Raw genomic sequence first — 10,677 nt, forward strand, 5'->3', positions numbered from 1 at the left:
ATATATAATAAATGTTAATACCTAAATAATACATTTATTATATTTTATAATATATAATACATTAATTTTTATTAACTTAAATAAATATTAATAATTAACTGTAACAAATGTATTTCTCACTGTTAATGTTAGTTAATGCATTATCCTTGTTATAAAGAGTCACCTGAATAATTAAATATAATTATGATCCGAGCGACATGATAAACACTAATACAGATTAGTGCTCGATAATCAACGCTTGACTATTACAAAAGAGCTAAAAGTTTCATCCGACATACGGCAAGTTATTAATGAAACCAAGCTTTGACATGTTATCAAACGCTATTTACAAAAAAAAAAATTATAAAACGTCTCATTAGTATATGAGGGAAGGCGAGTATTTCAGGCAGATTTAGGGAGACGTGTCGCTCTCTGCACTCAAGCTAACATAAACAACAGACGCGAAGCGCACAAAACAGCACGATTTCTTTACCTTTCATGCGAAGTGAGGCTCCAGAGTCACGGGAACAGCGAGTGTGAGCCTCGCGGGACGAAGCAGTCACTTGTTAGGGAAGTTTTTCTGTCACTTTCACGGTGACAGCAGCATTAGCCTGGCTAACACACACTTTCCCTAGTCTCTAACAGCCTCGGGTCCTCACTTCTTTAAAACCTGCCCGCATCGAGCGACGCACAGACGTGTGTGGAGTCCGCACACAGCAGGAGAGCGCTGTCTCTACAGAAGTCACGATGGAGATCGATAAATCCATGCGGAATGTAGGGTTTTCACCTTTTCACACGGACCACAACGCACGTCGTCTTTCCGAGCGAGTTCGAGAACGTCAACGGCCGCTGTAACTGCGCATGCGCGGAGGACGTCGTGGCAGATTCAAGGGTTTCAGTAATGCGTCGCGCTGGGGCTGGTTTTAATAGGTAGCCACGTATGATGGGATAAACTACTGTGTTTTTATTTGAGCTCAACATCCACACCATTATTCTATATGTTTTTTTGTTTTGTTTTTTACTTAAACTTGCTCCTGAGAACCAGAAAAAAAAAAGTTTTGTAAATTTTGTTGTTTTTTTATGTCATTACATTGGTTGGAGCATAAGAAAACAAATGGAGAAAAAGCATTTTTGAAAAACGATATTTTATTCATATTTTATTCTATGTCCTTTTCAGAGGACGCCTTGTTATTCAAAAATAATAAATAGACATGAAAAGGCATGTATAGGTTTTATTTTTTCATTCACCTATCACTTTTTAGGTTTCCGTCTATTTTTAACCAAACTTTGTACAAAGATGATTCTCAACTATGTTATGAAAGATAGAATGATTTGATATACTACTGTACTTTATGGAATATGTGCGTAAAATGTCCATAAAGTGATATTCCCATTCTATACAATGTATCAGTACATTGCATCTAATTTGCATATTAATGTGGTCTTGTGGCAAAGCATAATGCAAAAGAAGTGTAATAATGGGAGTAATAACTTGGCAACATTTTGATAAGAATATCTCATATTTCATAGGAATATTGATCTATAATTTCTTCTTGCGTTTCCCCAAAATGCCTGATTAACAGCCGTTTGTCGTCTGCAGAAGACATGTATGAAAATAATTCCCCGTTTCATAACAAAAAGTCATTTTCCGATCTGAAACCCCAGAACATTTTTCTGAGATGTTTATTTATGACAAACAATTTTTAAATTAGTCAGATTTAAATGATAATTACAAAACGTTATCACATTTCCCTAAGAGTGCTAAATTTGATCATTCTGTCAATATCAGTCATATTTAAATACCAAGGAGAGGCAGTGTTTATGATCAAACCTGTGGCATATAGGGTCTATAGGGTCTTCACTAACATATAATGGCTATGCCTGGGTCCCAGGAGGATATCAGAACACTGTTTTGTTAGTTTTGTTAGAAGCGAGTATGGCAAGCTTTTAATATTTTCAGTGTTACTCGTAGTAACCACATTTTTACTAGTAACATTTCAGTTAGAGAGCTGTCTAATTTAATTCTTACAAGTAACAATTGCGTTTATATAACTCTCTAATAATTGTTACTAGTAAAAATGCAATTACGAGTAACACTGAGTGAATGATAATTTGGCTTGCCATAGCGTTTAATGTTTTCAGCGTTACATGTCGTAAATGCATTTTTACTAGCAGCAATTTAATGAGAGAGAGCTCTAATTTAATTCTTACTAGTACAATTACGATTAGAGAACTCTTTAATTCAACTGTTAATAGTAAAATTGCAGTTATGACACGAAACGCTGGGTGAAGCTTGGCATAAGCGAGTCTCCTAATCAACGATCCGATTCACTGTTTAGTTCACTTTCATTATGTGTATATGATGCACGTTTCTTTTTTTTTATAAAGGGTGTGCCAAGTGATTTTTAATGTGCATTAATACTACATAGGCATACTCTTTCTCCTGTGTCAACATCTCTTTGTGCATACTGTGTATTTGTTGTACAGTCACAGTGATTTGCATGCAGTGTGTTTTTGTTTATAAAGATATAATGGCTAGGGGACAGTCCAGGTTTTTGGTGTCCTGTCCCCAACTGGAGCTTCAAGACGTTCAAAACACCCACAAAATACACCCTGCAAAAAAAGACTGACCAACATATCTTGGTGAGCAATCATAGTGATTATTTTCACCAACAGATGAGGCTGCGAGCGTAACCTGCTAGCATAGCTCTGCACATAGTTTCTTTGGGGGCCCGTTTCCGCCACTGAATAAAAAATAAAAAAGGTAATTGCGACTTTTTATCTCACAATTCTGACTTTTTTCTCGCAATTGTGAGTTACAAAGTCAGATTTGCGTGATATAAAGTCTCAACTGCATGCTGCATGTGAAGTCTTCTTGCAATTCTGGCATTATAACAAGTGAGTTATAAAGTCAGAAATGTAAACGTAATTGTACTAGTAAGAATTAAATTAGAGCTCTCCCTCATTAAATTGCTGCTAGTAAAAATTAAGTTACGAAATGCTGAAAACGTTAAAAGCTATGGCAAGCCAATTTATCATTCACCCAACATTACTTGTCATAATTGCATTTTTACTAGTAACAATTATTAGAGAGTTCTATAACTGAATTGTTACTAGTAAAAAAGGCAGTTACTACAAGTAACGCTAAAAACATTAAACGCTATGGCAAGTTAAATTAGCTTTAAATTGGTTGTAATTGCATTTTATTAGTAAGAGTTGAATTAGAGAGCTCTTTAATCGTAACTGTTACTATAAGAATTAAATTAGAGATGTCTCTAACTGAATTGTTACTAGTAAAAAACAACAACTATAGTCTACAGGTGCATCTCAATAAATTAGAATGTCGTGGAAAAGTTCATTTATTTCAGTAATTCAACTCAAATTGTGAAATTTGTGTATTAAATAAATTCAATGCACACAGACTGAAGTAGTTTAAATCTTTGGTTCTTTTAATTGTGATGATTTTGGCTCACATTTAACAAAAACCCACCAACAAATTAGAATACTTCATAAGACCAATAAAAAAAAATTTTTAGTGAATTGTTGGCCTTCTGGAAAGTATGTTCATTTACTGTACATGTACTCAATACTTGGTAGGGGCTCCATTTGCTTTAATTACTGCCTCAATTCAGCGTGGCATGGAGGTGATCAGTTTGTGGCACTACTAAGGTGGTATGGAAGCCCAGGTTTCTTTGACAGTGGCCTTCAGCTCATCTGCATTTTTTGGTCTCTTGTTTCTCATTTTCCTCTTGACAATACCCCATAGATTCTCTACGGGGTTCAGGTCTGGTGAGTTTGCTGGCCAGTCAAGCACACCAACACCATGGTCATTTAACCAACTTTTGGTGCTTTTGGCAGTGTGAGCAGGTGCCAAATCCTGCTGGAAAATAAAATCAGCATCTTCAAAAAGCTGGTCAGCAGAAGGAAGCATGAAGTGCTCCAAAATTTCTTGGTAAACGGGTGCAGTGACGCTGGTTTTCAAAAAACACAATGGACCAACACCAGCAGATGACATTGCACCCCAAATCATCACAGACTGTGGAAACTTAACACTGGACTTCAAGCAACTTGGGCTATGAGCTTCTCCACCCTTCCTCCAGACTCTAGGACCTTGGTTTCCAAATGAAATACAAAACTTGCTCTCATCTGAAAAGACGACTTTGGACCACTGGGCAACAGTCCAGTTCTTCTTCTCCTTAGCCCAGGTAAGACGCCTCTGACGTTGTCTGTGGTTCAGGAGTGGCTTAACAAGAGGAATACGACAACTGTAGCCAAATTCCTTGACACGTCTGTGTGTGGTGGCTCTTGATGCCTTGACCCCAGCCTCAGTCCATTCCTTGTGAAGTTCACTCAAATTCTTGAATAGATTTTGCTTGACAATCCTCATAAGGCTGCGGTTCTCTCGGTTGGTTGTGCATCTTTTTCCTTCCACTCAACTTTCTGTTAACATGCTTGGATACAGCACTCTGTGAACAGCCAGCTTATATACTACTGTACTTTATGGAATATGTGCGTAAAATGTCCATAAATTGACATACAATGTATCTATACACTGCATCTAATTTGCATATTAATGTGGTCTTGTGGCAAAGCATAATGCAAAAGAAGTGTAATAATGGGAGTAATAACTTGGCAACATTTTGATAAGAATATCTCATATTTCATAGGAATATTGATCTATAATTTCTTCTTGCGTTTCCCCAAAATGCCTGATTAACAGCCGTTTGTCGTCTGCAGAAGACATGTATGAAAATAATTCCCCGTTTCATAACAAAAAGTCATTTTCCGATCTGAAACCCCAGAACATTTTTCTGAGATGTTTATTTATGACAAACAATTTTTAAATTAGTCAGATTTAAATGATAATTACAAAACGTTATCACATTTCCCTAAGAGTGCTAAATTTGATCATTCTGTCAATATCAGTCATATTTAAATACCAAGGAGAGGCAGTGTTTATGATCAAACCTGTGGCATATAGGGTCTCAGGGAAAATCACTAACATATAATGGCTATGCCTGGGTCCCAGGAGGATATCAGAACACTGTTTTGTTAGATCTGTTAATAGCGAGTATGGCAAGCTTTTAATATTTTCAGTGTTACTCGTAGTAACCACATTTTTACTAGTAACATTTCAGTTAGAGAGCTGTCTAATTTAATTCTTACAAGTAACAATTGCGTTTATATAACTCTCTAATAATTGTTACTAGTAAAAATGCAATTACGAGTAACACTGAGTGAATGATAATTTGGCTTGCCATAGCGTTTAATGTTTTCAGCGTTACATGTCGTAAATGCATTTTTACTAGCAGCAATTTAATGAGAGAGAGCTCTAATTTAATTCTTACTAGTACAATTACGATTAGAGAACTCTTTAATTCAACTGTTAATAGTAAAATTGCAGTTATGACACGAAACGCTGGGTGAAGCTTGGCATAAGCGAGTCTCCTAATCAACGATCCGATTCACTGTTTAGTTCACTTTCATTATGTGTATATGATGCACGTTTCTTTTTTTTTATAAAGGGTGTGCCAAGTGATTTTTAATGTGCATTAATACTACATAGGCATACTCTTTCTCCTGTGTCAACATCTCTTTGTGCATACTGTGTATTTGTTGTACAGTCACAGTGATTTGCATGCAGTATGTTTTTGTTTATAAAGATATAATGGCTAGGGGACAGTCCAGGTTTTTGGTGTCCTGTCCCCAACTGGAGCTTCAAGACGTTCAAAACACCCACAAAATACACCCTGCAAAAAAAGACTGACCAACATATCTTGGTGAGCAATCATAGTGATTATTTTCACCAACAGATGAGGCTGCGAGCGTAACCTGCTAGCATAGCTCTGCACATAGTTTCTTTGGGGGCCCGTTTCCGCCACTGAATAAAAAATAAAAAAGGTAATTACGACTTTTTATCTCACAATTCTGACTTTTTTCTCGCAATTGTGAGTTACAAAGTCAGATTTGCGTGATATAAAGTCTCAACTGCATGCTGCATGTGAAGTCTTCTTGCAATTCTGGCATTATAACAAGTGAGTTATAAAGTCAGAAATGTAAACGTAATTGTACTAGTAAGAATTAAATTAGAGCTCTCCCTCATTAAATTGCTGCTAGTAAAAATTAAGTTACGAAATGCTGAAAACGTTAAAAGCTATGGCAAGCCAATTTATCATTCACCCAACATTACTTGTCATAATTGCATTTTTACTAGTAACAATTATTAGAGAGTTCTATAACTGAATTGTTACTAGTAAAAAAGGCAGTTACTACAAGTAACGCTAAAAACATTAAACGCTATGGCAAGTTAAATTAGCTTTAAATTGGTTGTAATTGCATTTTATTAGTAAGAGTTGAATTAGAGAGCTCTTTAATCGTAACTGTTACTATAAGAATTAAATTAGAGATGTCTCTAACTGAATTGTTACTAGTAAAAAACAACAACTATAGTCTACAGGTGCATCTCAATAAATTAGAATGTCGTGGAAAAGTTCATTTATTTCAGTAATTCAACTCAAATTGTGAAATTTGTGTATTAAATAAATTCAATGCACACAGACTTAAGTAGTTTAAATCTTTGGTTCTTTTAATTGTGATGATTTTGGCTCACATTTAACAAAAACCCACCAATTCACTATCTCAACAAATTAGAATACTCTATAAGACTTCATTACGGGACGCTGTATGCAACAGAGACAGACGCAGATTGAGCATTTGCAACTGGTAAAACTTCACAGCAAAGCAAATCAGAGTGTTTTGGGATGGTATGCCTTTCTATGTTGACGAAGAAGCTTGGAACAAGTGAGCGTGATATTCTACATCAATATGGTTTCCTCTCTTGTGCAGAATATTGATAAGTTTGTTGCTGAGGTTTGGGTTCTGTATGTACAGTATGTCTGTATATAGGGGCTGTATAAGGTATATAGAGAGAAATAATTGCTCAGAAAACACAGATTTGTGACCAATATGGCATACTGTATTTTAATGTATTGTTTTTTACAGTATTCTTCTAGTAGGCTATTTACAGTAGCCTATATAACCATAAAATGTCTTGCACCATTAGAGAAAATGCTTATATTAGTGAAAATGCTTATGTTGCATACTTTTCTGATTTAATACTGCCATGCAAAAATGTCATTACAAATTAAATTGCTTGGTTTGGGAAATTGTATTATGTATCTGCTTTTAATAACTGCGTGAACTCCAGCTTGATTTGTGAATCATCCAAACAGCATCGTGTGCTTCAGAAATAGCACAGAATCTGAAATATTTCTTCTTCATTCATGCCATTTTAACCTTTCTTTGTTTACATTTTTTTTTTTAAATCTAGAAACTTAAGTTGCAACTTTTTTTTTTTTTTTTTTAAAAAAATATTTTTTTTTTTTGTGTGGTCTCAAACATTCCTGTTTTGAATGTTTTTTAAATAAGTCTCTTCTGCTCACCAAGGCTGCATTTATTTGATCAGAAAATACAGTAAAAACAGTAATATTGTGTAAATATTATATTATTACAATTTAAAATAACTGTTTTCTATGTGAATATATTGTAAAATGTAATTTATTTCTGTGATGCAGCGCTGAATTTTCAGCATCATTACTCCAGTCTTCAGTGTCACACGATCCTTCAGAAATCATTCTAATATGCTGATTTGGTCTAAATGATTTTCGGGGCCACTGTTGGTTTTTCCATTGAACAGGATGAAAAGGGGACAATCAAAGTGTCAGAGCTTCACCCCGTCTGAGGGCAGAAACAAGAGACACAGGAGTGCTACGCCAACACACGTCCAGACGGGCTCCTCCGCCTCACAGAGACCCAGGTGGACCGGGCTCGAGCCTCTTCTGTGTGTCGCCGGTGGAACGACGTCTTTCACATCCCAGATCTCTGGAGGAGATTTGAGTTTGAGCTGAACCAGCCGGCCACATCGTACCTGAGGTCCACACACCCAGATCTCATCCAGCAGATCATCAAACGACACGCTCAGCACCTGGAGTACGTCAGCTTCAAGGTGGGTTTTAGGAAGTGTGATACTGCCACACCATACACCAAATGTGACCCTGGACCACAAAACCAGTCATAAGGGTCCATTTTTCGAAATTGAGATTTATACATCATCTGAAAGCTGAATAAATAAACGTTGTTAGGATACAACTATTTGGAATCTGAGGGTGCAAAAAAAAACAAAATCAAAATATTGAGGAAAATCGTCTTTAAAGTTGTCCAAATGAAATTCTTAGCAATGCATATTACTAATCAAAAATTAAGTTTTGATATATTTACAGTAGGACATTTACAAAATATCTTCATGGAACATGATCTTTACTTAATATCCTAATGATTTTTGGCATAAAAGAAAAATCTATAATTTTGACCCATACAATGTGTTTTTGGCTATTGCTACAAATATACCTCAGCGACTTAAGACTGCTTTTGTGCTCCAGGGTCACAAATGATCTGTGTACAGTGTGTTGAAGTCAAGTCACCTTTATTTCTATAGCGCTTTATACAATACAGATGTGTCAAAGCAGCTTTACAGTATCAAACAGGAAAATATTTAGTGTGTTCCTGGTGAATAAAAGTATTAAGTATAGTACAGTAATGCACTAAGGATCACACTGATCATTTGTGCCATCACATGATATTGCATGATCGATGCTCAGATTGTTTTAAAACCCTAATGTATGTTGTGGGAACATATTCTAAATAAATTGTTTTAAAGATCCATCTAATCTTTTCAAATGTAAAAAAAAAGTTAATGTTATACATGTACATTGTATTAAGAAATGAATCACAACTGTAATTTTAAGGGAATAATTTACCCAAAAATTAAAATTCTTTCATCATTTACTCACTCTCAAGCTGTTCCAAACCTGTATTAATTTATTTTATTCTGCTGAACACAAAAGAAGATGTTTTGAAGAATGCTGGTACCGAAACATTTGACGGTAGCCATTGACTTCCATGCTATTTTGTTCCATACTATGGAAGTCAGTGGTTACGGTCAACTGTTTGGTTGCCAACATTCTTCAAAATATCATCTTTTGTGTTCAGCAGAAGAAAGAAACTCATTTGGAACAACCTGAGGGTGAGTAAATGATAATAGAATTTTCATTTTTGAACGAACTATCCATTTAAAATCATTTTTATAAAAAAAAATAAAATTTAAAAAAAAAAATTTAAGTTAAGTTCACAGCTGGTGAACTGCACCATTAAAACACTGGGTCTGATTTCCACAGCACGGCCGAGCTTCATGGACGTGTCCCAGGTACAACAGAAACGTATTCACCCTTAACATACGACACCCACCAGCTGAATATAACATCTAACATCTGTTTTAAACCCTGTCGCTAACATACTAGAATGCCACAGCTGTCAAACGTGGGATTTCTGTGGGATTTCACCCTCCACAAAATCCTGACCGCTTGAAACACGGCAGTATACTATACCAGTATTGAAAGTGACAAGTTGAGGCTTTGTTGTGGCTTACTTAGTCACAAAAGATTTAAAAACAAAGAAAGCTACTGATTTGATAGAGGGAATTTACAGGATTAATCAGACAACAATGTGGCTTCAAGAGGGCTCTGCTGTTTGTGTCCTTCTTTCTACGTACTGTCATCACAGGAAGATCTGGATGAGTAAGTCAGTGCCCTCACCTGGAGGCTCCATTATCCTTCAGTCGTCCTTTCACTTTGTCTGGTGTACTCTGTTCAGGTCAGGGCCATTTTGTCTAAGGAGGCCAGGGAGGAGGTGCCTCCTCAAAACGTTCAGATGAGGAAATAATCAACAGTGCAAAAATAGAGCAGAACAGTTGGTTCTGGAAGTAAAAACTCCATTAATTTTCTCCATAGGGAAACAGATTTTTAACGATAACTTAAAGCTTTAAAGACTGACCTACTGTGAGCTTTGAGGTTGTTAATCAATGGTGTACGCCTTTGTTGAAGACATCTGTTCACATTTTTGTTTAACATAGGGTTGGGCATATCGATCCTGAAGTATCGATACTGATGCGAGTATCGAAAGTATCGATACTCAAATAAAAATGATTGATACTAAGGATTTTTATTTACCAGTGATTTTGTTTATTTAACAAAAAATAAATAAATGCGTACAATATGCATTGAATTGGACGAATAACCTATGTTAGCGAATAATTGTTTAGGATCGAACTATTTTCCTGCTCATCTGAACACACGCAAATGTTGCAAGACAGAACCAATCAATCACAGAGAGTGCATTCAAACAGGGCTGCTTTTCCCAAAATTATCATAAGAAAGCATTGATGCTTTTGGGAACGGCAGCCCTGAACAATGCAGAAAAAACATATATGTTTGAGTTATTTCACAATAAATAAACGGAAATTGTAGCCTGCATAGTTTGTGCATTTACATTTATTTAAATTGAACGTTTAAAGTTAATATTGATCATGTTCTATTCTGTGATGTTAGTATAAATCATACACTGTCAGAATAAAAAGGTTGCATTTAATGCGTGCAACAGCCTTTCACTGGCAGTCCCCACATATTTTAACCATGTGTAAACAAAAATATAACCTAATAAGTTGCAATTAAGGCGTATTGAATGTTAAAATGCATTTCAAATATAAAGTCAAGTGGATATCATTACCCATTTTACTCTTAGTAATTTAATAATTTAATACATTTCGTAATTTAAAAGTTCAGTTTAGAAGTATCGTATCGGTAT

General features: G+C 35.6%; 2 protein-coding genes across 2 annotated transcripts in view; one reads left to right on the top strand and one right to left on the bottom strand.

The window, feature by feature from the left end:
• LOC107737789 (copper-transporting ATPase 1-like) overlaps positions 1–823 on the bottom strand; it is a 35,492-nt gene extending 34,669 nt beyond the window's left edge. The window contains exon 1 of the mRNA XM_016549407.1: positions 473–823. The gene's annotated coding sequence lies outside the window, so the exon portion shown is untranslated. The remainder of the gene's footprint in view (positions 1–472) is intronic.
• Positions 824–6,745: 5,922 nt separating this feature from the next.
• Positions 6,746–10,677, top strand: part of LOC107737802 (F-box/LRR-repeat protein 3) — an 8,530-nt gene continuing 4,598 nt past the window's right edge. The window contains 4 exon segments of the mRNA XM_074560169.1: positions 6,746–6,780; positions 7,676–7,786; positions 7,789–7,984; positions 9,158–9,241. Of these exon segments, the coding sequence (XP_074416270.1) occupies positions 6,746–6,780; positions 7,676–7,786; positions 7,789–7,984; positions 9,158–9,241 (426 nt within the window).

Source organism: Sinocyclocheilus rhinocerous, unplaced genomic scaffold (genome assembly GCF_001515625.1).
Source record: "Sinocyclocheilus rhinocerous isolate Xijiao unplaced genomic scaffold, SAMN03320098_v1.1 scaffold1696, whole genome shotgun sequence".
In the NCBI taxonomy this organism is placed as follows: Eukaryota; Metazoa; Chordata; class Actinopteri; order Cypriniformes; family Cyprinidae; genus Sinocyclocheilus; species Sinocyclocheilus rhinocerous.